The 26397-nt window shown below is 38.8% G+C and overlaps 1 protein-coding gene across 2 annotated transcripts in view; it reads left to right on the top strand.

The window, feature by feature from the left end:
* GPAT3 (glycerol-3-phosphate acyltransferase 3) overlaps positions 1-25118 on the top strand; it is a 62676-nt gene extending 37558 nt beyond the window's left edge. For both annotated transcript variants that reach the window (XM_005857377.2, XM_005857376.2), the window contains exons 4-13: positions 7129-7399; positions 11163-11237; positions 11746-11835; positions 13559-13652; positions 16928-17043; positions 18246-18301; positions 18741-18826; positions 19402-19530; positions 20295-20374; positions 23870-25118. In XM_005857377.2, the coding sequence (XP_005857439.1) occupies positions 7129-7399; positions 11163-11237; positions 11746-11835; positions 13559-13652; positions 16928-17043; positions 18246-18301; positions 18741-18826; positions 19402-19530; positions 20295-20374; positions 23870-23981 (1109 nt within the window). In that variant the 3' untranslated portion in view covers positions 23982-25118. The remainder of the gene's footprint in view (positions 1-7128; positions 7400-11162; positions 11238-11745; positions 11836-13558; positions 13653-16927; positions 17044-18245; positions 18302-18740; positions 18827-19401; positions 19531-20294; positions 20375-23869) is intronic.
* Positions 25119-26397: the final 1279 nt, after the last annotated feature.

Here is a 26397-nt window from a genome sequence, read left to right as displayed (position 1 = left end):
TTGCAGGCTTGATCCCCAGTGGGGGTTGTGCAGGAGGCAGCTGATCAATGTTTCTCTCTCATCGATGGTTCTAACTCTCTATCCCTCTCCCTTCCTCTCTGTAAAAATCAATAAAATATTTAAAAACAATAACAACAACAACAACAACAAAACTCCTAAGCTGGTACATGCTCTCTTATAATAGATATCTTCATTTAGGAACAACTGTCAGTTTCATGTAACTTTTTTTCTTTTTTGGCAATAACACATATGTACCTAACACTTAATTTAATAAATAAAACTTTATAGAAATAGTCAAATTCTCCTGTGTATTCCTCCCTGATTTAATTACTCCACCAACCCCTGAAACTACTACTCTACTTTGGATATTTATTATTTTTATGCATATTGTCATATCTTCCTTATTTATGTGTGTTTCTTAAACAAGACATAGTATTTATTGTTTTTGCATTATTCAAACTCTATAAAAGTGCCACCTTTCATATATCATTCTGAGGTTTTTTTTATCCTGATGTTTACAAATTATCTAAATTGGTAACTGTTCTAGTTAATTTCTTTTAATTCCTATGTAGTATGCAATGTATGTATCCATCTTTAATATGAGCTGCCATTTATTTATTTACTAGAGGTCCCTCAGCCTGGCCTGCACCCTCTCGCAATCCAGGACCCCTCGGGGGATGTCAGACTGCCGGGTTCGGCCTGATTCCTGCGGGATCGGACTTAAACTGGCAGTCTGACATCCCCCGAGAGATGTGCAGTGTGTGAAGCAGCAGGCAGCCGGGGAGGAGACCAAGCTGGGCCTGAGCACCGTAGCTGCTCATGCTCATCCTGGTGCCGCTGCGCCTGCTGCTGGCTGAGCAGTGCTCCTACTGTGGAGTGCACTGACCACCAGGGGGCAGCTCCTGTGTTGAGCGCCGGCCCCTGGTGGTCAGTGCGGGTCATAGCGACCGGTTGGTCGTAAGAGTTGCTTAGGTTTTTATATATATAGCAGCGGTTCTCAACCTGTGAGTTGTGACCCCTTTGGGGGTCGAACGACCCTTTCACAGGGGTTGCCTACGACCATCGGAAAACACATACATAATTACATATTGTTTTTGTGATTAATCACTATGATTTAATTATGTTCAATTTGTAACAATGAAATTGGGGGTCACCACAACATGAGGAACTGTATTAAAGGGTCGCTGCATTAGGAAGGTTGAGAACCACTAATATATATAATAGATTTGAATGAGATATAATTGATATATAACATGTTAGTTTCAGGTGTACAACATAATAATTCGATATTTGTATATATTGTTGTATGTCCATCTATTTAATGGACCTTTGGCTTGATTCACTATTTTGCTGTTGCAAATAATGTAGCAAAATGTTCTTACAGATGTCTACTTGTGCACAGTTTTGCAAGAATCTCTCCAGAGTATAAGGGGAAAAAAATCTTCCTTAAGGTGGAATCATCAATAGATGTTAATTACCACTGGGAGGAAGTTTGAGGAGTAGAATATTTCTATAGTCTCAAAGTATCTTCCCTTTATAGATAGTTATTGATAATAAGTATATACTTATTAATCAAAAAGAGAAAAACAGTTAACTTTACAGTGGAAAAATCTGGTAAACACTAACTATCTTAAACCAAGTGATCAAAGTTAAACGTCTCCATTATGGGACTAACTATAACATGCCTCCCCTGTGATGCACTGAGAAGGATGTAACATGACTTACATAGTATTTCTGCCAAAAGTGTACACAGCCTGTATCTAATCATGAAAAGACATCGGATCAACCCAAGTTAAGAAACATTCTACAAAATGTGGCTTGTACTCTTAAAAATATCAATAGCTTTGAAAAACAAAGAAAGGCTGATGAACCTTTTCATATTAAAGGAGACTAAGGGGACTTGACCTGTAAATATAATGTATGATCCTGGGTTGAATCCTGGACCAGCAATGAAAACAATCCTATGAGTGATATTACTGGGATAATTGTCAAAATTTGAATAAGGGCCCTAGCACAGATACTACTAGTATTGCAATAATGTTAATTACTGACATTTTCCTGATTTTGATAAGTATACTGTGGTTAAATAAGTGAAACTCCATGTCCAAAGGAAATCTGTGCTGAACTATTTGAGGGTAAAGGGTATAATGCCTGCAATTCATTCTCACATGGTTCAGGAAAAAGTATCTTTTTATACTTATAGAGACAGAACAATAAGGCAAATGTGTCAAAATGTTGGCAATTAATAATGCTGGATGAAGTGCACTATTGTTGCAACTTTTCTGGATATTTGAAATTATTAAACAAAAATCTTCCTGGGAGTGTAATTGCTGGCTCTTGGGCTATGAATATCTTTAAATTTGCCAGATGGTGCCAAATCATTTTACAGCGTGGTTGTACTAATTACATTCCCATTGTCCCAAGTCTTCACAAACACTTGATATTATTCAATTTATTTTTTTTAAATCAATCCTTATGGGCATGAAATTGTGGTTTTAGTTTGCATTTCTCTAATCATAGTGAAGTTGAACATCTTTGAAATGTTTAGTCATTAAAGCTTACTGTTTTTGTGATTTACTTGCTGTATTCTTAGCTAAAATTTTTACTGGGTTCTTTGACTTTTTCTTTTTAATTTATTGTATATCTTAATATATTTTGGAATTCAATCCATTGCAATTAGATGCATTACAGTTACCCACATACTTTTGAAAGAGGCTTAATGAAAATATAAAATTGAGTTATATTTTATTTGAGTTTCACAGAATAAAGTAGGTCAGGGGGCAGAGAAAATATTGTACATCAAGGCTAGGGACTAGGGACTTGGCTTCAGATCTTTCCTGGCTCAGCTTAATAATATGAGCCACCTTGAACTTGCTTTCTTATCTCTGGCCCCTCTGGAAAAGGTTATTTTTAGAAGGGCTGTCCACTGTCTCTAGTGTGTTTCATTTAGAGATTTGCTGAATAACTTGTTCTTCCTTCCTCCTCTAGACTTAAAAAAAAAATTCTATATATTGCTAAATAATGAAACTCTTGCACTGCTAAATTTAGGCTAATAGTTGGATTGAGTAACCTGCTTTGTATTGCAGTGACTAAGAGCAAGAGGGTAGTTCAGTAGTGACACTGTCTTGGGTCATTCTCTGATACTAATTTTCAGAGATGGTGGAGAAAGGTTAAATCACTTAAGAGTTGACTGCTGAAAAAGATAGTCTAATAATCATTCAAGAACTTGGTTTATTATGCTAATTCTTTTTAAAAATAATATATCTTTTTTATATATGTATTTTTATTGATTTCAGAGAAGAAGGGAGAGGGAGAGAGAGAGATAGAAACATCAATGATGAGAACCATTGATCAGCTGCCTCCTGCACACCTCCCACTGGGGACCGAGCCCACAACCCAGGCATGTGCCCTTGACTGGAATCGAAACTGGGACCCTTCAGTCCACAGGCCAATGCTCTATCCACTGAGCCAAACAAGCTAGGGCTATTCCCTCACTCCCCATCCACTGTCCTCATCCATAGGTGCACGATTTTTGTCCAGTTTCTTCCCGCATCTCCCATTCCCCTTTCCCCCCCAAGAATAGTCAGTCCATTCCCTTTCTATGTCCCTGATTCATTATAATCACCAGTTCATTCTGTACATCAGATTATTTATTCACTTGATTCTTAGATTCACTTGTTGATAGATGCATGTTTGTTGTTCACAATTTGTATCTTTACCTTTTTCTTCTTCCTCTTCTTAAAGGATACCTTTCAGCATTTCGTATAATACTGGTTTAGTGGTGATGAACTCCTTTAGCTTTTCCTTATCTGTGAAGCTCTTTATCTGACCTTCAATTCTGAATGATAGCTTTGCTGGATAAAGTAATCTTGGTTGTAGGTTCTTGGTATTCATCACTTTGAATATTTCTTGCCATTCCCTTCTGGCCTGCAAAGTTTCTGTTGAGAAATCAGCTGACAGTCGTATGGGTATTCCCTTGTAGGTAATTGAGTCTCTTTCTCTTGCTGCTTTTAAGATTCTCTCTTTGTCTTTTGCTCTTGGCATTTTAATTATGATGTGTCTTGGTGTGGTCCTCTTTGGATTCCTTTTGTTTGGGGTTCTCTGCGCTTCTTGGACCTGTAAGTCCATTTCTTTCACCAGGTGGGGGAAGTTTTCTGCCATTATTTCTTCAAATAGGTTTTCAATATCTTGCTGTCTCTCATCTTCTGGCACCCCTATTATTCTGATGTTGGTACGCTTGAAGCTGTCCCAGAGGCTCCTTACACTATCTTCGTATTTTCGGATTCTTTTTTCATTTTGCTTTTCCGGTTGGGTGTTTTTTGCTTCTTCGCATTTCAAATCTTTGGCTTGATTCTTGCGCTCCTCTGGTCTGCTATTGGGTGTAATATTCTTTATTTCAGAGCGTGTATGCTTAATTTCTAGTTTCTTTATCATAGCATCGAGGGTCTCATTAGTTTTCGTGAGGCTCTCCAGAAGTTTATTGCAAGCCCTCAAAATTGCGTTTTTTAGCTCTATATCCTCCATTTCTGTCATGTTTTTTTGTCTCCGCATTTTTTATGCTTTCTTGGTGCACCCCCTAGTGGTCTTTGTGCGCAGTCTTGTTCTAGTTGAGCCTTGATTGTTGTAGTTAATACTAGAGGGATTTGACCACCAGGCCGACTGGCTGTGTGAATCAGCTGTGTCTGCCGCGGAAAACTTCTGTCCTCTGGGGAGGTGCTAATCTAGCCTTTGCCTGAGGCGATCTGGCAAATGGCTCTGCGCAGGGCTTGGGCGGGGCGGGCTCAACAGGGCGGGCGGGCGGAGGGAGCGGTTATGGCCCCTCTCAGTCCCGTTCCCAGAGGCTCTGCTTCTCAGAACCCCCGGAACCGCTGCAAACCTCGGAGGGAAAGCTGCCTTCCAACTGATGCCAGACACTCCCGCTTCTCCCGTTTGGGTCCGAGTCCCCAGCGATTCGCCCGTATCTGGAGCTCAGAGTCTGAGACTCCCCCCTGACCGAAAACGACAACCGCGCTCTCAGCCACCAGCCCGCTTTGCGCGCGCACCTCCGCACCTGAGTTTTTTCCACACTGCGCCTCCTCTGAGCCTCGGTGTGCTGTTATTTTTCCTTCTAGTTGAAGAGTCTCTCCTCAGCCAGCCTTCCTGTGGTTCTGGGTGATGTCCGTTCCGTCTTTTAGTTGTATTTTTGAAGTGGTTGTTTGCGGCAGCAGTCTCCGGTGTTTACCTATGCCGCCATCTTGGTCTCCCCCCGAAGACATTAGCTTTATATGTGGGCAAAAACAAACAAACCAAAACCACCCCAAAAACTCAAAAGTAACGTTACAAAACTTTAACCCTGTAAGGAAACTAGAGAACCATCCCCCCATTTTATAAAGGAGGACACCAAGTTAGGTGATTTATCTATCAATTACAGTCATAGAGCTGGTTGTTGTCCTAAACAGCACTTGACTTTGGAATCCAGGTCTTCATTACTTTCTACTCCAGTACGTTATGCTGCTGTTCCTTCAAAAAACCCGATACATTACAGCTCCCTCAATATACAAGTTCTCCAGAGGATAGGTAATATAGTACTTTTCACTTTCCTCATTGATTTCCTAGGGAACTGGAAAGTGAGAAAATCAAAGGAGGTCTTTTTCAGGGAATTCAACACTTTAATCTTCACCTCAAAAAAAAAAAAAGAGACTTTTCTGATGTAGGAAATACATTTTTTTTCTTTGTGACACACCTCAGAGAGACAAATGGATAGTTATATCACTGTGTACATAGTTACTCTTTATTCTTCAAAGACTCAATCAATTTTTCTTTTTTGGTAGTTAGAACTGAGTAGTAGTAGTCATTTTTCAATTTATAAATTTCTGCTACTTGAAAAACCTTTGAATTATTTTCTTTATGGAAAATACAGTCTATACATATAAAAGGCTAATATGAAAAGTGTCCCCTTGGAAATTTGACCAGGAGACTGGGAGTTCGATCACTTGCTATGACATGCACTGCCCACCCCGGGGGTGGCGCAGAATGAAGGAAGGCTTCGGCTGGCAGCTGGCAGCTGGGGAAGAGAGGCCCAGGCTGGCAGCTGGAAGGCCCCGATTAGCCCTGATCGCTGGCCAGGCATAGGGACGCTACCCGTGCATGAATTTTGTGCACCGGGCCTCTAGTAACAGTATAAAGAGGAAAACTCTAATCTTATTGTCCAGAGGTAACTACTTAATGTCCTTTTTAACATTTTTTCAATGTATATATGTTTCATAGAGATTTTGCCTTTTTTTTCACTTAATGTTAGAATATTTATTAATGGATGCATTCTATTTCATCGTCTGGAAAGATTATAATGGAAAATGCTACAGTGAATACTCTGGCCTACAATTCTGATTATTTTTTTATGGCAGAGTCTTAGAATTGGAATTATTGAATTATCAGCAAAACTATTTTTTTTTTTAGTCTCTTCATGCCAAACAGATTTTGGCGAAGTTGTTACCAGTTCCATACTCAATACAAATTGAGTATGAGAGTAACTGTATTGTTTCTATCTTTGAAATTTATCACTAAAAATGTTGCTGATTTAACAATATAAATAAGCCAGTCTAAGTCACCTTTCTTTGATTACTGTAAGTTTTTATATATTAACTATTTATGTTGTTTCTGTAAGTTCAGTTCATGAACTTTGCTTACTTTTCTGTAGCAACCTGTGCTTTTCTTGTAAAATAATTTTCACATATTAAAAACATCAACCTTTGCCTTTTGTGGTAAATACCTTTTACCATTTTGCTTTGTTTTTTGCTTTCTGGTTTTTATCAGGGGAGAACAGAAGTCTTTATTTTTATAGTCTAGATCTATACATGGGGAGAGTTTGCTTCTGTGAGTTCTTTCACTAATGGTGTGAAGGGAGGAAATGCAAGCAAGAAGGCTATTGAGGACCAAGATTCCTCTTTGTAAATCGAAATCCCTGGGTAGGGGCCATTTCATGCAGACTTGGTGATTTTACCTCTTCTCGCACTGCAGTTGCTTGTCTTGTATATATGAAATCTGCCATATGATCTGTTAAATTTATTTGTTTTGTGCACAGTTGGCCCTTTGGCCATTTTTTAAATATGTACTATAGCATTTCCTCATGTCCTGATGCTTTCTTTTAAGGTATTATCCAAAGAGATAAGTCACCAATGGAAAAAGGGCTCTCTGGTCTGCGAGGAAGGGACTTTGAGCTGTCTGATGCGTTTTATTTCTCCAAGAAGGGATTGGAAGCCATTGTGGAAGATGAAGTGACCCAGAGGTTCTCCTCAGAGGAGCTAGTGTCATGGAATCTCCTCACAAGGACTAATATAAATTTCCAGTACATCAGTCTGCGGCTCACCATGGTGTGGGTGCTGGGCGTCATAATACGCTACTGTGTCCTATTACCTCTGAGGTAGGTCTCCTGCCCAGGGGTTTGATTGTATAATTGGTTCAACTTTCTTTTAAATCATGTATGTAATGGCCACATGTGAGTATTATGGTACTAGTCTCACTCCTTCCCACTTAACACCATCAGGAATGTATTAAGTATCTATTCTCCTTTCCCATCCCCCCCTCTTCCCCCCCCCCCCCCCCGCCAAATTAAGGTGTGTATTCAGAATCTATTACATATTAGTCTGGATCCACGTTACACTTTCAGTCATAGATAATTTGATGGATAGAAAGGGGAAATGAGAAAAAAGAAGAGGTTTTACAGTTTCACACTCACTGTGTGTCAAACAAACTATAACTGTCTCTCTGCTGGTCTGTAGTGGTTCATAGCTGCCTAGGAGAGGAAATGTTCCCGAGAGTGGTTACCACATGGGAGAGAGTCATTCAGTAGAATGAATGTGTTCCACCCACATCCATTTATGATCACTCACTTTTCTTATTAAAAGTTCCACATCTGGGTCTCCTTCCGGTTCTGAGTTTGAGTGCCACCTGATGAGGAGGTATCCTCAAGCTCTACTGACTGGAACCACAGTGTGGAACTAGAGTAGAAGAGGTAACACTGGGCATTGGGATGTAGTGCAGGTGACTAAGGCTTGTTTAGCATGGTGGTGGCAGGTAGTATGCATGTGTATCAGTCATAACATCCCTGTTTATTGTCTTGCTTCATTTCCCTTGGACATGGCCTTGGTATCCTCTCAATAGAGCGTTCCAGGCAGTCGCTATCAGCCAACAAAAATTGGTACATAACTTGAAACCTCTTTACCATCCCTAGGGTGGGCTATACTTGCCTCATTCAGATTTATTACAAGGGAGAAGATTGCTTAAGTATAAGCAAAGGCACATTTCTAAGAAACTCTTTCTGCTTTCCTGTGCTCATGTTGCCAGTGACTAGATATTGGGGGCATGTTACGTCTTTTGGGAATCATTTTAGCTCTAATAACAAAGTGAAATTCAATCTGTTTTTGTTTTAAATCCTCATCTGAGGACATACTAAGGAAGGGGGGCGGGGAGAGAGAGAGAGAGAGAGAGAGTTATTAATGTGAAAGAGAACATTGATCGGTTATCTCTTGTATGTGCCCCAATCAGGAATCGAACTCAGGTATGTTCCCTGACCAGGAATCGATCCAGCAATGTTTTGGTGCACAGGATGACACTCAACCAACTGAGACACTCCACACTCCAGCTGGGCTTTATATACACTTTTGCTTGAACCTTAAGCCAGTGTGGGGTTCATGTACTCGGGGATGCCTAAGACTACCTAATTGCATGCTATGGAAGGCAATATTCGAACTTTTATTTTTTGGAAGTTTCTAGTTTATTATAATTAGAGCTTCCATTTATTGTTTTTATTCTTAAAAAAAAATGAAACCTCAGTGAAGCTGAATATATAGATAAGCTCTTCCATCTTCACTTGGTCCATTGATCAGGCACCATATCCCAGGCAGCCATTGAGAACAGTGAGGATTTCACAACAGAGTCTTGAGATTCCCTCATTTGTTGGTTAGCTTTCACCTGCTGTGGGTGTCCAGCAAATAGTGTTATGATCTTATTATCTAGTTTAAATTAAATTAATGCACATAAAATAGATGTGACATAAAAGATTCTTGCAAAGAAACCAGGTTTAAGATAATCCTGTAATGTAAGCATCCAAGAACAAGAAAAAATGGCAAAATTAAGATTCCTACTCTTACTACAAACGCTTCATTATGAAAGAATTGCTTTAAAACTGGTGTTTAAAAGAAGGAATTGCTATAAAGTAAGCATAAAAAAACCCCAGATTGTGCTAAAAATGATTGTGTTGGTGGTCGTACAACTCTGTGAATATGCCAAAAACAATTGGATTGTACATTTTAAATGGGTGAATTTTATGTTATGTGAATTGTAGCTCCATAAAGCTCTTAAAAAAACTTCATAAACAGATTGTGGCTGAAAACTTTGTGTCAACTAAGAGAATTCTCCTGTTTGCTCACTTCAACTGGAAAACAGAATTTTCTGGCTTGTTAGTCTAGCAGACAAAAACCTTCAATGGTTTGGAACATATAATTGTTAGACATGTTGAAATGTCACCCCTTCTGATTTAATGTGTAGGAACAAGTGATTCTCCTTAGAGCAAGATGGCAAAACATTTTAAAACTTTTGCATAATTGATGGTTAAGATTAAAACAGCTATTTAGTTATCATCAGTGACTGACATGAAAGTATGGCAACTAAAGGAAGCTTAATTTGACCTTCTAATTGCTGTGTCAAAACATGTTAAACCGCCCTAGCCAGTTTGAGTGGATAGAGCTTGGGCTGCAGACCAGAGGGTCCCAGGTTCGATTCCTGATCAAGGGCACGTTACATCGGTTGCAGGCTCATCCGGGAGCTTGTGCGTGAGGCAACCAATCAATGTATCTCGATGTTTCTCTATCTGTCTCTCCCCCTCCCTTCCATTCTCTTTATTTTTAAATTTTTTAAAAATATATTTTTATTGATTTCAGAGAAGAAGGGAAAGGGAGAGAGAGATAGAAACATCAATGATGAGAGAGAATCATTGATTGGCTGCCTCCTGCACACCCCACACTAGGGATCAAGCCAGCAACCCAGGCATTTGCCTTGACTGAGAATCGAACCGTGACCTTCTGTTTCATAGGTCAGTGCTCAACCACTGAGCCACATGGCTGGGCTCCACTCTCTTTAATGGAAAAATATCCTCAGGTGAAGATTAACAGCAACAACAACAAAAAGGTGTTAAACCAAGACTTTAATACCCGTATGAGGTGTTTATGAGGAAATCCATTTATTCTGAAAGATTATAAAACTCAACTTCTTCTTTTTGAGTAATTCTATTTAATTTCTAAAGTGATGTTATTTTTGAAGTTATTGAAATATATATTAAAAGCACTTTTCAAAAATGAGAAAATGTCTGTGTGGAGATTTAAAATATTGTCAGTCATCTTGTTTGCTAACTTTCAAGTTATCTTGAACTGTCCAAAGGAACAACCATTAGGTTTGCATTGAGGAATATATAATTTGGAGTTCTTATTATGAATGAGCCTGTAAGTACAGCTTATTTTGCCATCTGCTATAAATTTTAAATATACTTAAGAAAATTTTGAATTGTACCCTTTTGCTTACCTGTCATTAAAAAATCCAGGAAAACCAAGTGATTTTCAGACCTTTGCAAGATATTTTCTTTTACAACCTTATCACACCACACCAAAGTACCCTGAACAAAACACGATGACTACTTTCAACCTGAAATGACTCCTTTATACAACATAAAACTATTTTGTATAGAAGTTACTATGTATTAATTTAAAGCAATTCAGGATAATTTAAAAATTAAAATAATAAAGCAGATGGTCAAGACTTTTCATTTGTTCCCTTCACTAGCCCACTTAAAACTCTGATGATTATGTAGATTGAACTTGATGGTTTGTGAATCGATTTCCAGGCCTTCTCTGTGTATTATAGACGATTCATGTGCCTGCTGTTATTTTGAAAATGTCATCATTTTCCATACATTGTCTTGAGACTTTGCTTTTTTTTTGCTCTCAAAATGTACCAAGGACCATTCTCCCATGTCAGAACCTATAGATTTATCCAGTTTTTATGGCTGCACCATATCCCATAGCATGGATGCCCCACAACTTATCCACAATTTTGTTATTTGTGAAGTTTCAGGTTATTTTCCTTTACCCCTACTATTCAACTAAACATCTGCATCCCCTTTCCTTTTACAGGGTTACCTTGGCTTTCATTGGGATCAGCTTGTTGGTTATTGGAACGACACTGGTTGGGCAGCTTCCAGACAGCAGGTGACATGTTTCCTTTCACAGCCGCAAATAGGATTGTCCTTTTCTTAGCTATGTCCACAAAGAGAATATTTGATGAATTCCAATGTACAGTATCAAATATATGGCCTCAACACATTTGTTAACATCCTGCTTACTTCATAGTCTCAAACATACTTTCATGTAAGTCCCAAGAAGTTGTATTTTCAAAGGGAAAAGAAAGAGAAGAAAGAAAATGACTGAAGAACTTAAGGAAAGCGAGAGTCTTATAATATTGTCAGCCTCCTAAGGCTGAGACCAAAGAAGCTTCAGCTTATCTTGATCAGGAACTTATCGGGAGAGTCGAGGTCGGGAGGGAGCTATTTTCCTTCAGTATGTTGTCCTAAGTGCCTCCGTGAGACTATGAGAATTGAACTGTGCTTGTGTTTCAGAGCACAGGCTGCTGCTGTGAAGGAGCACATTAAAGCTTTTATTGTATTATTTCCTAGGAGTGCCCGGAACTGCACAATAAAATGTTTTTTCTTTCCTTCAGCTTAAAAACCTGGCTAAGTGAGCTGGTCCACCTGACCTGCTGCCGGATCTGTGTGCGCGCCCTCTCTGGGACCATTCATTATCACAACAGGTGAGTGTCTGCTGGCTTCGGGCCTGGCTTTCTCTAGGTCAGGTCAGTGCGTGTGGACAGGTGAAATGAGAGGACTTCCTGTGTGTTCATCCCTACCTCTTAGAGTGTCAGAGACATAACCACACACAAAACCTCTTTAAAAAAGCAATCCGTTTGCAGAAGGAACATACCAATAAACATGTAATGACACTTGGTCATTGGGCATTTGTGGTGTGCAGGGCAGGCCTGTGCTTCTCGAGGTCTTCCCTCTGAGAGGCACTGTTTTCCTGTTTGACAGGGGAAGAAACGGGGGCTCTGGGATTGGTTGTCTGGGATTGCATAGTAAGTGGCAGTCAGATTTTGAATGAGATCCGTCTGACTTAAACAGTGGTGAAGGTGACAGGCCTTTAGTGTGGTTGAAGGAGGACCAGACTTGGAATCTGGAGGCCTAGTCTCTGGTCTCATTCTTGCCCCTCCTAAAATTCCATAACTGAGCCTTAATACGGACCCCGACATTCTGCTTCCCTTACCCTTAGTTGTAGAGGGTAATGGTAGCTAAGTGAAGTTATAAGCTAAATGAGAGGAGTTTTGATTTCTAACTTTTCTATTAACTCAACTTTATTTTTTCTTACATTTAACATCATTGTTTTAAAAGTTCTGGGACAAGCCTCTAATTTTTCAGTGACTGGGTCCTTCTATTTCATTTGTGGAAGGGAAATAGTTTATTATTTGGCTTTCCCATGTGACACCAACATAAAAGGCCCCTTCAATTTCTAAAATTATATGATTTTGTAATTGGGCTGTGAGTTTTGGGGTGAGGAGTAGAAGAAAATGCTTCGGAAGAAATGTGAGCAGAGGAGATACCTTCCACAGGAAAGGTGCTTTAATTACATAGAGAGGAATTCATAACTTTTTATAGAATTGCCTCTCATTTTAAGGAAAACATGCTAAAGTTGTGCATTTGGTTTCCTTTCTTCTCAGCATAGAACCAAAGAAAATTGCTTTGTTTCATTAGTGTCCAGTACTGGTTGAACTCTAAGACAGAGGTCAGCAAACTAAACTATGGGCCCGTCGGCCAAATGTCTCCCACCATCTGTTTTCTGTAAATAAAGTTTTAGTGGAACACAGCTATGCTCATTCATTTACATATTTTCTGTGGTTGCCTTGTGCCAAAACAGCAGAGTCCTATAGTTTTGACAGATTGGCGGGCTTGCAAAGCTTAAAGTATTTACTCTCTGGCCTGTGACAGGAAAAGTTTGCCAACTTCTGTTTTAGGGGGCTAGAAGGGAGAAAGGAACCAGTAGGAATTTTACTCTGTGGATCACCGTGAAGGCTCTAAAAGTGATGCTATGAAGATGAAAATAACAGGAAAATGCTTATGGTAAAATGAATGAAACTTATCACAAAATTTATTAAAATTATAGAATCTTTATAATTCAGTCTAATATTTTAAAATTATATTTTCATCATAAAAGGAAAATCTGGTCATTACAAAAAATGACATAAAAATATATAAAGGGAAAGTCAGGGGTTCCTTTTCCTATACTCTTACCCCAATCTGATTCACCACTGTTTAAATCAGATAGACCCCCAGAGACAACCTTTTTAAGGTGGGCCCATATACTACGAACTTTATTTTTCTACTGAACTTTTTAAAACAAAATAGGATGAATCTCTACATGCTGTTCTGCTAAATAGTCGCCATTTCTCAATGTTTAGTATTTACCATTGTTTGTGATTGCAGGCAGTACAAACCCCAGAAGGGAGGCATTTGTGTTGCCAACCATACCTCCCCAATAGATGTTTTGATCTTAACAACGGATGGATGCTATGCTATGGTAAGAGCAGCTTATTGATATTTCAAGTAGTTCCATGTTTTGTGGCTTGCTCAAATTTTAAATTTATTTGGGCACAAATCATAAAGTTTTATATTACAAAGTGACTGGGTTATACTACTGTAGCTATATGTTATGTAATATATTTACATGAACATATAGTGTAAGAAAAAGAAAGAAAAAAACATTATATTTAAGGTAATAAAAATTTAACTTACTAAAATGCAGACACACTTGAGTTTAATAGGACTTTATCAAGTTGATTCCATCTTGCTTCTAAAATCCCTGTGATGTTTAATAACACTTTCAGAGATTAACGTCTTCCTCCTTAGATCTGTGAAAATCCCTTACCAGCCAAGTTAGTTCTGTCTTCCTTCAGGGAGTCATAAGCAATTTAAAACAAACAAACAAAAAACAAACAAACTATCCCTTTAATAAAGATTAAACAAGAAAGGCAAATATTTATACCACATTGTCTTTTTCAATTCTTGTCTATAGCCCTAAAATAAAAAAGAAAACCCTACCCAAACCCCATAACCCACAGTCTTGGGGGATCCTCTTTTCATATCCCTTAGTGGTGGAGGCTTGGGCTTCAGGAAGAGCAGATGGATTTTTTTTTTTCTCACTTCTCAGCTCCAGTGACTGACAGTCATGGTTGATGTACTTTTCTGGGGAGGCAGTTGAAGGAAGCCACTATTCATTGTCTGCTGTAGGTAGGAGAGTGGGAGTTCTGGCACATTGTGGTATTTGACTGTACACAGGTTATGCAATCACTGAGGGGGTTTTGAAGGCCTTTGTGAAAACTCCTAACTTATTGCTAGGTATTTAATCTGCCTAAAATAGGAATTCAGATATGTAACACATTTTAACACATTGCTAAATTACTGTACTAATAAGTCATTGGGTTCTCTCTGAATCTAAGGGAGCATTAACCAACTTTCTGCAAAGACTTTTAGGAATTGGTACTTCTTAACCTTTTTTAGGTTAGGAATCAGTTAATAGTTATGTATTTTTTTTAAGGAAAATAAACAAATCACAACAACATACTTGTGCATCATACAAACATAATTCTGTGTCTAATTTCAATGTGTCTATGGATCTCCAGAAAGCCCTTCCAAGGAGCCTCAAGTTCACAACTCTTGATAGAACCCCTCCCCCAGCATAGTCCTGGGAGTCTATAATAATTCCTTGCATTTATGTGGATAGGCACTTTCACATCCATTATATTTGACCTTCCCTGTAAGTCAGTGAAGTTAGAGTTGAGATTTTGTTATAGATAAGAAAACAGAGGTTCAGGCATTTTAACCAACTTACCTAATCATCGTTTTGTGTTTCTGAGACCATATTCATTTAGTGTCCTTGTCAACAAGAGTTGAGCATAGCTCATTTGTGACTGAAGGTCTCAGAATTTTGTTGGCATTTTCTGTGCTTTTTGATCATGTATAGTTGCAATTACAATATTAGTCAAGGTTATGAAAGCATAGTACTTATGAACTTTCTAATGTGTTGAGTGATAGAAACCTAAAGCCATTTGGATTTCAATCAGAGGCAGGGGGCAGAAATGGAGGGAGGAAACTATTGCTACCCTCCAGGGTCATATTTGGTTTCTTTTGGCTAAACATAGACTATATATTTGAAGAATGTTCAAGATCCCATCTCAGTGGCTTTTCAAAGTTTTTTCCCTCCTAAGCAAAGATCTCTACTTTTTTTTTTAAATTTAGTAGTATTTTACAACTTACATAGAAGTTAAAATAATAAAAATGTTACAACATCCATGTGCCCTTTATCCACATTTACCTATTGGTAATATTTGGCCCATTTGCTTTATTATTTGCATTCTCATATATTGGCTTTCTTTATAAAAATGCATGTAAACTACTTATATTTTAATATATTTATATTTAAAATTCCTAATGTTATTCTTAATACTGATATAATATTAGATATATGAGTCTATACAAATTTATCCAATTTATAGGGTTCTTTCTTGCTTTCCCCAATCCATATTTTATCTTTCTTTTTTCACAGTGAATGTCCTGTTTCCCAACAATATCAACTCATTTTCTCAATTCTATAATACATCCAAAATTGTTTCAGAATTGCTTCACCTGTTTTACTACGAGAAACAAATATAAGAATAATTCAGGGTATTTTGCAGGTCTCAGTACCCCATCCAAGATGAGGGTGTGTGCTCAAATACTGTCTTTATAAATTTCTTGGATTCCCGTGCCCCCTTCCCCTCCACCTTGCTTCAGTGTTGTTCTTTTACTCATTTGAAATGCAGCTGGGTTCATTTGCTTTCAGCTTGCCAGTCCCATCCTTGTTGATTTACTTTTTGAATATGTAGGACATTAATATGTTTCCAAATGTCAAAACATTTTTTGTTTAAAGGCATATTATCCCATTCCTTCCATTCTACGCCATTCCTTTCTACGCTTGTAAGATTCCAATTTCATTGTTTTTGGTTATTCTTTATTTTTGTAGAGGTAAACAAGTATATATGTATATTTCTCCTCCTGTCTCATACAAAAAGCATTATACTATATTTGCTCTTTGCAGGTTGCTTTTTCCCCATTTAATAATGTCTCTTGGAAATCATTAATCAGTCATAGAGTTCAACCTTGCTCTTTTCCCAGATGCATGGTAGTACTCCGTTGGGTGTACTTTTCTAGGGAGTCATTTGAAGGAAGCCACTTCAACCTTGTGCACATGTATTTTCATTTTGTTGGAGTGAAATGGTCTATCTTCAGGATAAGTTTCTAGAAGTAGAATTATTGAGTTGGATAAATATATATGCAGTTTTGATAAGGTATTGCAAAATTTCCTTCCATGGGGGTTATAATCTCCCCAATTCCAAGAAATGTACGGCAGTGCCCGTTTCCCATAGCCTTGGTTTAGAGTACATTGTTAATATTTGGTTCTTTTTCAATCTGAAAGGTGAGGGATGGTATTTCAGTGTAGTTTTAATTTGAATTTCTCTTGATTACTCTACTTTTTAAACCTATAGTATAGCTATTATGTCAACATAGCTTAAAATTCAAAGGTGCTACTAAAGAACACCTTTTGCTTATATTTGGCCATTCATGTCCTTTGTATAGGCTAATAACTTTAGTCAGTAGAAGTAGATTGATCTTTTCTACTGGGGAATAGGAACTTACTCCTACTTAAACACACACACACACACACACACACACACACACACACACACACACACACGCTTTCTTTGAACCGCTGTGCCTTTACATTTACATTTTTTCTCTTTCTGGTGGTATTTCTAGGTTGGCCAGGTTCACGGTGGATTGATGGGAATTATTCAGAGAGCTATGGTTAAGGCTTGCCCACATGTCTGGTTTGAACGCTCAGAAATGAAGGATCGACACCTGGTTACTAAGAGGTAAGGTAGTGACTCACTACCCATTTGCATAGCATAAAATGTGATAAATCTTGGCCTTCCTGCCCAAGAGGGCAGAACAGTGCTAAGATTAAAGCTAAAACATGGAGCTCTATTTGTGGTAGGCTTTTTCTGGTTACATCACCTGTCTTAGCTAGATTTTTAAAAGTTTTAATTCTGCAGGAATAGTGGAGCATATGATGAGATTAGAAAGCCCATCAGTTTATGTTGTGGTGATTTAGGTATAGTCCAGTTTCTGAATTTTCAAAGTTAAAAATTACTACCTAGAAAGTTAAATAATTTGTAACTGTTTGGTGAATTAATAGATTGTATCAATCAATTAATAGGTTGATGTTTGCTGAAAGACTATTAGCACTTAAATCTACCTGGAGACAGGCAGAGCCAATCTCTATGAAGCAGAATAAGTCCCTCTGGGACTTGGGATAGAGATGAGCTACCAGAAACCTTTTTTGGGAAACCCTTTTTTGCCTGAGGCCTTTAACTGAAGGCACTCTGGTCATTGTTTCTATAAGCATGAAGGTGAGCCATGCTCTTAAGGATAAAATGAAAAGTATATTTATTGAAATCTGTTAGAATAACTACCCCCTAGATGGGGATAGCAGTGGGAGATTATTTAGCAGTGGGCCACTCTGGGGGATGTAATCTCCCTGTCTCAGCCTTACTAGCTGCTGATGAGCAGTTGGAATTCAGGGCTGGCTGCAGGGAGGACAGAACCTAAGCCTGGAAGAATACAGGCTTTATTATGGTGCGTATTTCCTAGGAAAGTTCAGCCTGACCCATTTAAGGAATGTTCTACACTTAATGGCCATAGGCAGACAGGTCCAGCAATCAATATCCCCATTTTTCAGATGGAGCAATAAAGATACAGAAGAAAGGGCACAAAGCTCATGACAGGGACACCAGAGCTCCTGTCATCTGACTGCCTAACATTTGTTTTTAAAGAGTGGGCAGAAGACACTGCCAATCACTCACTTTGAGATGAGAGAAACTGAACTAGTGCAGCTATCCTTACACTTTTTTAGAAAGGGACCCACCTGAGTTTATTTTCTTGACTTATATCTTGTTTCTTTTCTCCTTATTGCTTTTCCATATATTTGTGATAGTAGAGTGTAGAGAATACCAAAGAGGATTTCCATCTCTCTCTGTTAAAAGATAGAATTTTGATCCTTTATTTTTCTTCACAGACTACGAGAACACATTGCTGATAAGAAGAAATTACCCATATTAATCTTTCCTGAAGGTAAGAGAAAGACTGCCTACCAAGTTATAGTTGATAACAAGCACCAAAAGTGTATGAGGATTTGGATTGTTCTGGAATTGGCATTTTTAACCTACATCTGCTGTCCTATGGACATGGAAGTCTTACCTTTTTAATCTTAAAAGTTATTTCTGGGTAATGAACTTAGAAAGGTATTGCCCATAACTTTTCCAAGGTCCTTATTTTAAATGTGTTGAAATTATTACCTGTTGTGAAGAAGTTGTATCTCTAAAGTATTCAATAATAAAGTAAAAGTTTCTCATTAGACCTGCTTGGAACTATCAAATTACTACTTAAGCAGGAATCAATTTGTGAAATGGTAGTAAAATGTCTGTAATTTTGATATGATTTGAGTAATTTAAATTATTTTGTATCAAAGTAATTCCTCTTGACCCCCCCCCCACCCCCCATGTTCTTGCAGGAACTTGCATCAATAATACTTCAGTCATGATGTTTAAAAAGGGAAGCTTTGAAATTGGAGGAACCATATATCCAGTTGCAATTAAGGTAAAACAGATTCCCTCCTCCCTTCAGAAAAGGGCACTTAGTTACTTGATAATTAAAAATTTGTGAGAATAAGGAGCAGTTGTATATACGTTACTCAGATTCAGCAGCTGTTTACATTTTGCCCATTTGCTTGATCATTCTCTCCCTATGGATATGGATAGGATATGTACCAGGGGACTTCAAGCCAGGACAAAGCCTGAATACTGAGCACATAGTCAGTGATGAGCAGAACAGATATTGTCCCTATTTTCACCCACCTTCCAGTTAAGTGGGACAACAGACATTTAAGGGTCATGTACCCGGCATTACTAGTATGTCATCAGTCTGGCTCAAATAAACTCTTAAAAATAAAATAGAAAGAGTCAATCAGCCTCTCGTTGCAGTGCTCTGGGCTGTGGTCAGAGGAGTTGGCTGGACTGGTTTGCTTCCTTGATCATTTCTGTCAAGCAAAGAAACTTCTCTCTTTTTTTGAATCTCATAGAGAGGTTGGGCCTGCCACCTTGAAAGCATTGACTTGGATAGGAGAAGCCAGCACTTAATTCATAACTGTGACGGGTTTTCTTTTCTTTTCTCAGTATAACCCTCAGTTTGGTGATGCCTTTTGGAACAGTAGTAAATACAACATGGTGAGCTACCTGCTTCGAATGATGACCAGCTGGGCCATCGTCTGTGATGTGTGGTACTTGCCTCCCATGACAAGAGAGGTAGGCCATAGAAAACAATAGCTGGACTTTGGGGCTTTAATCAGATAAAAATGAGAAAACCTTTACCTGAAAACATGGATGTCTCCCTTCCTCACATCAGCTAGACCTGGACTGCCTTTCTGCTTTCTCAGGAAAATGAGTCATTTTTAAAAAAATGTAGTTCTTTTGGCCCTGGCGGGTGTGGCTCAATTGGTTGGGCATCATCTGTGCACCAAAAGGTTGCCGGCTAGATTCCAGTCAGGGCACATGCCCACATTGCTGGCTTAATCCCCAGTAGTGGGTGTGCAGGAGGCAGCAGATCAATGTTTTTCTCTCTCTTTCTCTCTACCCCCCTCCCTCTCCCTTCATCTTTCTCTAAAAATCGATGAAATATATGTATATAAATAAATCGCAAAAGTCTTTCTTTAAAAAAAATGTAGTTCTCTTCAAATCAGGCCATTTTATATTCAGAGACTCTTTTTTCCATAATAATTTTTATAATTGCTGTTAGTTTATTGGGCCTACAGGTATTATGGAAAGTTGTATCTTGGATAAGACTAATAGAGAGCATAATAAGTATGTACCCCTGGTTAAAAAAAATGGAACAACATAGCACTGCATTTTCTTAATAAAATGAATGATACTTGCTATGATTGAGACTCAAACATATTTGAGCTAAAATGTGAGTCTTATATTTTAAAATAAATCTAAATTATTTTGAGACATTTTAAGGCATGATTTGAAAATTGTGTACCCAGGATATACTTGTAATTTTTTTCCCCCAGGAAGGAGAAGATGCAGTCCAGTTTGCTAACAGGGTTAAGTCTGCTATTGCTAGACAAGGAGGATTGACTGAGCTTCCCTGGTAAGAAATTTTTCAGAAGTACTACCACTTTTAAAAAATTAAAAACACTTTATTAATGTTATTTATTATGCTAGTCAGCTGGAGGGTTAGCTGACAGTGACAGGGGTTCATACAACATAACAGTGATAGAATAAGATAGAAGTTTCTCCCTTTCCTTCCAGCTCATGCTGTATTACTCTACCATCCTCAATGCACTTGTACTTTATGGCTGCCCAGCTCTGCTCAGTGTGTTCAGCAGATGGCTAACAGGAAGGAAGTAAAGCAAGAAGGACATGACACATCCATGTCCTTAGAGCACAGGCTAGAAGTTGGACATGCCACTAATTATGCTAATTAACAAGCCACTAATTTTTACAGTGAAAATTCATTATGCTGATTGACAAAGCTTGGGAGGTTGATGGGAGATCAAGATAGCTGAAGCCTTATGGTGGTTTCTGATTAAATGCCTGGCTGACCACCCCAGAGTATGAGGTTTTTTGTTTGTTTGTTTTCTAATGTTTTTATTGATTTTAGGGAGAGGGAAAGAGAGATGGAAGCATCAATGATAAGAGACACACATCAATCAGCTGCGTCCTGCATGCCCCCACTGGGGTTGGAGCCTGAAATCCAGGCATGTGTCCCAGCTGGGAATCAAACTGTGACCTCCTGGTTCATGGGTGGACGCTCAACCACTGAGCCTCGCCAGCTGGGCCAGAGTTTGATTTCTTTTCTTTTCTTTTTTTTTTAATTGATTTTTCACAGAGAGGAAGGGCGAGAGATAGAGAGTTAGAAACATTGATGAGAAAGGAACATTGATCAGCTGCCTCCTGCACACCTCCTACTGGGGATGTGCACGCAACCAAGGTACATGCCCTTGGCCAGAATCAAACCTGGGCCCTTTCAGTCCGCAGACCGACGCTCTACCCACTGAGCCAAACCGGTTAGGGCCAGAGTTTGATTTCTTGATTCAAGGCAACTGACCAGCCCTAGGGCTAAGATGGGTTAAGACTACCATTTGTATTATGCTATCTAAGCTGGAATAAGTGAAACATCATGAAGGGACAGGCTTCCCAATGCCCTAGTTTACAATGACTTAATTTACAAATGACCTAGGGGTTCATGTTCATTGTATAACTAACTGGCTTCCTTGTTCATTGTTTTCTGAACTTTTCTCCTTTCCTCTTACCTGACATCCCAGCCCTACTCCTGTCCTGAAGCCATTATGAAAAGCTTAGAGCTTTAACTCAGTAGCCTCAGAAAGGAAAGAAAGAAAGCAAGCTGTGAGAGACAAAAACAGCCAAGGGTTGTTAGCCACAGGACAGACTCCCATCACATTGGCTTAAATGAAATCTGTTGGAAATGATTCTCAGAATTTTTCAATTTCCTTTTATCAGGCTGTATGCAATTTTATAATAAAAGGTTATTTTAATTACATAGCCTCTTTGAAAAGAAAATAGACTCACTACATTTCCAGATGTATTTGTCATCTACTTATTAGGCCTCAATTAGCATATCTGGATCAGTTTTCTCCTAGATTAAATGAAAACTTAGTTATATCATCTTAAACTGGCTTTTAAATATGGCTGCTGCCTGCCTTAAGAACCAAGATCTGCTGTCATTGCAAAGGGGAACTGGGCACAACTTCGAAGTCTATAGGGGTGGCAAGTCACAGCTGGGGCGCTTAGGGCAGTGTGAGGTTTACTGTATGCTTGGGAAGGAGAATTACATAAAAATAATGTCAGGATGCTTAAGGGCAAACGTTGCTCACTTCATATTTTGCCATTTTTGGCCTGGACCTCAGGAAAGAAGGAATGGCCTTTCTTTTGGTCTCCCTCTCCCTTCCTCAGTTCTTACCATTCAGCGTTCACATAAATGTGGTTGTTCGAGGCAGTTCATTTGGATAAAAGAGGCTTTTGTGGGCAATTTTGGGGACCTAAAGACGCTTTATAACTTTTTTCCATGGAAATATTTTTACAACTGATCCCTGGAGGGTTTGTGGCCCACTGTGTATTTTTAAGTTGAGGACTTACTGGTGTACTGGCTTAGGTTTGACTCTGCAGTGGTTCTCAACCTTCTGGCCCTTTAAATACAGTTCCTCATGTTGTGACCCAACCATAAAATTATTTTCGTTGCTACTTCATAACTGTAATGTTGCTACTGTTATGAATCGTAATGTAAATATCTGATATGCAGGATGGTCTTAGGCGACCCCTGTGAAAGGGTCGTTCGACCGCCAAAGGGGTCACGACCCACAGGTTGAGAACTGCTGCTCTAGAGGCTAGAGCATTGCCCTGGGCTCAGACAGGCGTCTGCTTGTAGGTCAGGTTCTGTCTTCATGGCATTAAGTTCACTGGCTAACCTGTGATTTAGTCATCATTATCAGGGAGCACTTGGTAAGCATTTGTGCTTAACTGGGTTAAAGTTAAACAAGGCATAGTATAAAGTAAGCAAGTTCTCAGTTGATGCCCTCCCAAGAGTTGAAATGAAAAACATTTGATTAGGAGAGAGAGTGGCCCCTGATACTCCAGTCTCCTCCCAACTCTTACAGTTTGTTGTTCCTTTGTGTTCTCCAAAGAAGGAAAGGCACGCACGGAGTCCTCATAACCCAGGCAGGTCTGTGTTTTCACCACTCTGGAGAGAGTTCAAAGATTCACAGGCTCTGAGCTAAGGAATGCTGCTTATGTAGGCACTACCTACCAGTTGAATGCAACTTATTATTATTTTGTTTTATTCTGAGTCTGTTTTGGAATACAGAAGATTATATTTTACATGCTTGAAACATAGTGCTGTGAATGAAAATACAACTTGGTAGACATAGGCTTAGATTTGAGTAATGATTTATCTTTAAGGAATTTACTTGTACATATTCAGTACCCTCACCATTTCTTATGTGTATATTTTAAACTAGAGGCCCAATGCACGAAATTCGTGCAAGAGTAGGCCTTTCTTCCCCTGCCTGCTGGCACTGGCTTCCCTCCCATACCCGGGACCTGGGCTTCCCTCTGGTCGCTGGCAGGTACCTGGGACCAGGGCTTCCCTCACAGGCCTGGCTTTGTCTGAAAGGTCGTCTGGAAGGACGTCTGGTCTAATTAGCATATTACAGTTTTATTATTATAGATTGTCTATATGGTTTTCTAGTAAGACAGGGGTCAATTAGATAAGAACAACAACAATATTTTGATTTACTTGGGGAAAAAGATAGGTAAACAATTCTAGTTTTAATATAGAGTCTACATATTGAATTCACCAGCCCTAAAGAAGAAACTGAGTGGATATATTGTTCTTTATTTTAACCATGTCTCAGAGCGATTGCTCCTCCCTCATAGGAACACATCTCTGGTCAGTGGTAAAGCAGAGACTAGAATCTGGGTCATTCTGCTTCCAAAATTGTCTTCTTTGTCCCATTGCTGACCAGCTGCATAAGCGTCATGGCAAACCATGCAGCAAGTATTAATAGGTAACCCTTTTACATCATTGGTAGGAGTATCTTTTATTTGTTTGCCTTTCTATTCCCAGGGATGGTGGGTTGAAGAGAGATAAGGTGAAGAACACTTTTAAGGAAGAGCAGCAGAAGAACTACAGCAAGATGATTGTTGGCAATGGATCTCTCAACTCTGAATCGGACTGACTGCCACCCTGGAGATAAAGCTTGGCTTCCCAGACTAGCCCTTAGAATGGAGTGTGTGTGTGTGTGTGTGTGTGTGTGTGTGTGTGTGTGTGTGTATTTTGGGGGGCATTGTTTTGTTTTATTGTAAATATTTTCTACTGGATGATTGTCTCTACCTTTTTATGCCAGAGGCAGAACCCTTTGGTGTCCTTTTGTTGTTGTTGTTGGAGCATTAGCCTCCTGGATTGTAAGGTAGTTGACTGAGTTTAAACAGATTCTGCCTTCTGTACGATGATTATGTCATTGAATGAATACTTCTACAGGAAAAAGTACTTGAAAAACATTTTTGGAACTCTTTGTGTCTGGAGTCATTGATATGATCATTCTCAAAAAGTATCCCAAACTCTTTTTTTCCTGGTTAGCTTTCTCATGCCATTTTTTAACCTCTTCCTTCAGTCTCTTAAACAGTGGGGTGAGGTTAGCATCATGGCTATGTTCTCCTGCAAGCCTGAAAAGAAAAATTGAGGGCAGTATTTAGGAGAAAGGACAACTCCGTGGCCATCTGACCTGAAAGCCAAATGACAATGTTAATATTTTTTACTAGTGTGTTTGGAGAGAAATACCATTTGGTGAGCTTTACCAAAGAGAAATGAGTCCAAGTTACTGTGTGAGTGGGTTTATATGTAGGCACGTTGCCAATAAATACATTTAGCCAGAAACTGGTGATAACGTTTTTAGTTTTCCTGGTTTGTATGCTAAAGATATGCACCTAGCACCTCTCCCATCTACTATAACCGAACACATTTCAAATAGGAGGAGCCTTTTACAATAACAACAAAAATCACATTTAGTGTCTTCAGCAGGAGTATGAATGAGTGATGTGTGTGGCACTGCCCCTCACCCTCCACCGCTTTATAGTTTGTTTCAGAATTTTTCCAGTTTCTTAAACAGAAAAATAAGTGGTAAAATGATCTTTTGGAAACTGAGCCTTAAATTTTGTAAAGGGGAAAATAAGTGTTTTTTGACGCACAGCATAAGCAATGTTTGATAGCAATATAATGCCATCTTAAACTTGGAGAGTATTATATCTCTTCTGGTCACCATGTACAGAATGTGAAACTACCTTATGGTGAATATAAATAAATTCTATATTTCTAAGTGTGTTTTGTATTATTTTCCCCTCACCTCTATCATCTTTTGGCTTTGAGTAAGTTAGATTTTTTTTTCTTACAACCAGTGATTGTTTTTCATTTCAATGACATAGTTAGATTTCATTGGACTGGAACATCTGGGAAATGAGAGCATGAGCTGCTGGTTGTAGGTTGTTTTCTTCTTTTTGTCTGGCCTGGTTATCTGGACTCTGACCCTGTGGATTCCGTCTTGAGCAGAGTCACAGACTTCAGTTATTTCGCTGGTGAACTCAGGCAACTATCTCTTAATTGACTATAGGTTGGCCTGGCACAGTGTTATCGGTATAGAGTCTTATCTAGATACATGGATTTGATCCCAAAGGAAAATTTGCAAACAGGCTACCTTCCTGGTTAGTTACTCTGCTATTCTCATCCCCCCCAACCCTCATCTTTTCCTTCTTGCTTTAAGTTTTGCCCCCCAAACTGTACCTGGGGTGATCTTGACTGAACATCAGCAAATCCATGGTAACTCATTGTCTTATTTATTTTTTCTCAGAAAGAAGAGTGCCTTTTTTGTTATTTTCTCCAAGAGAGCTTCAGTGGATAATGGCAAAGCCCCAAGTTGAATATGCTGTGGCAAGTCTGTCTTGTTTGGACACCGATAAAACATATCGTTCCAAGAGCACTGTGAAAGCAATAATGCTATTGTGTATTCACTGGAAAATCTCATGCTATCTCAGTCAGAACTTTTTTTTTTTCATATATATTTTTATTAATTTCAGAGAAGAAGGGAAAGGGAGAGAGAGACAGAAACATCAATGATGAGAGATAATTGAGCAGCTGCCTCCTGCACACCCCACATTGGAAATCAAGCCCGCAACCCGGGCATGTGCCCTGACCGGGAATCAAACCGTGACCTCCTGGTTCATAGGTTGATGCTCAATCACTGAGTCAGCCAGCTGAGCTCAATCAGAACTTTTGTAGGTCTTTGCTTACATAGCTAGTTTTCAAGTTGTTTGAGGAATTGCTATGTTACTGAAAACATGTTTTTAGTAAATAAATACTGTTTAGATTTAGCTTATGCTCGGAACTCCTTTTTGTTTTGCATTTGCCTTTCCTTATATTATTTATACCCACTTTAGAAATATTGTTCCAGAGTTTAGTATTCCTGAGTCTTCTGTAACTGTAATGGGATATTAAGAGTAGGCAGGATTGGGTAGAAAAATTCCATTAGGTAAGACCTTTCTCTAACCCTTTGCACAGATTCGTTTATTGAACCATGAGATGGCCTTTTTAAAATCTCGATT

This window comes from Myotis brandtii, unplaced genomic scaffold (genome assembly GCF_000412655.1).
Source record: "Myotis brandtii unplaced genomic scaffold, ASM41265v1 scaffold111, whole genome shotgun sequence".
Taxonomy (NCBI): Eukaryota; Metazoa; Chordata; class Mammalia; order Chiroptera; family Vespertilionidae; genus Myotis; species Myotis brandtii.
The sequence above is the reverse complement of the archived record's forward strand: the minus strand, read 5'-3'. Positions and strand labels throughout refer to the sequence as shown.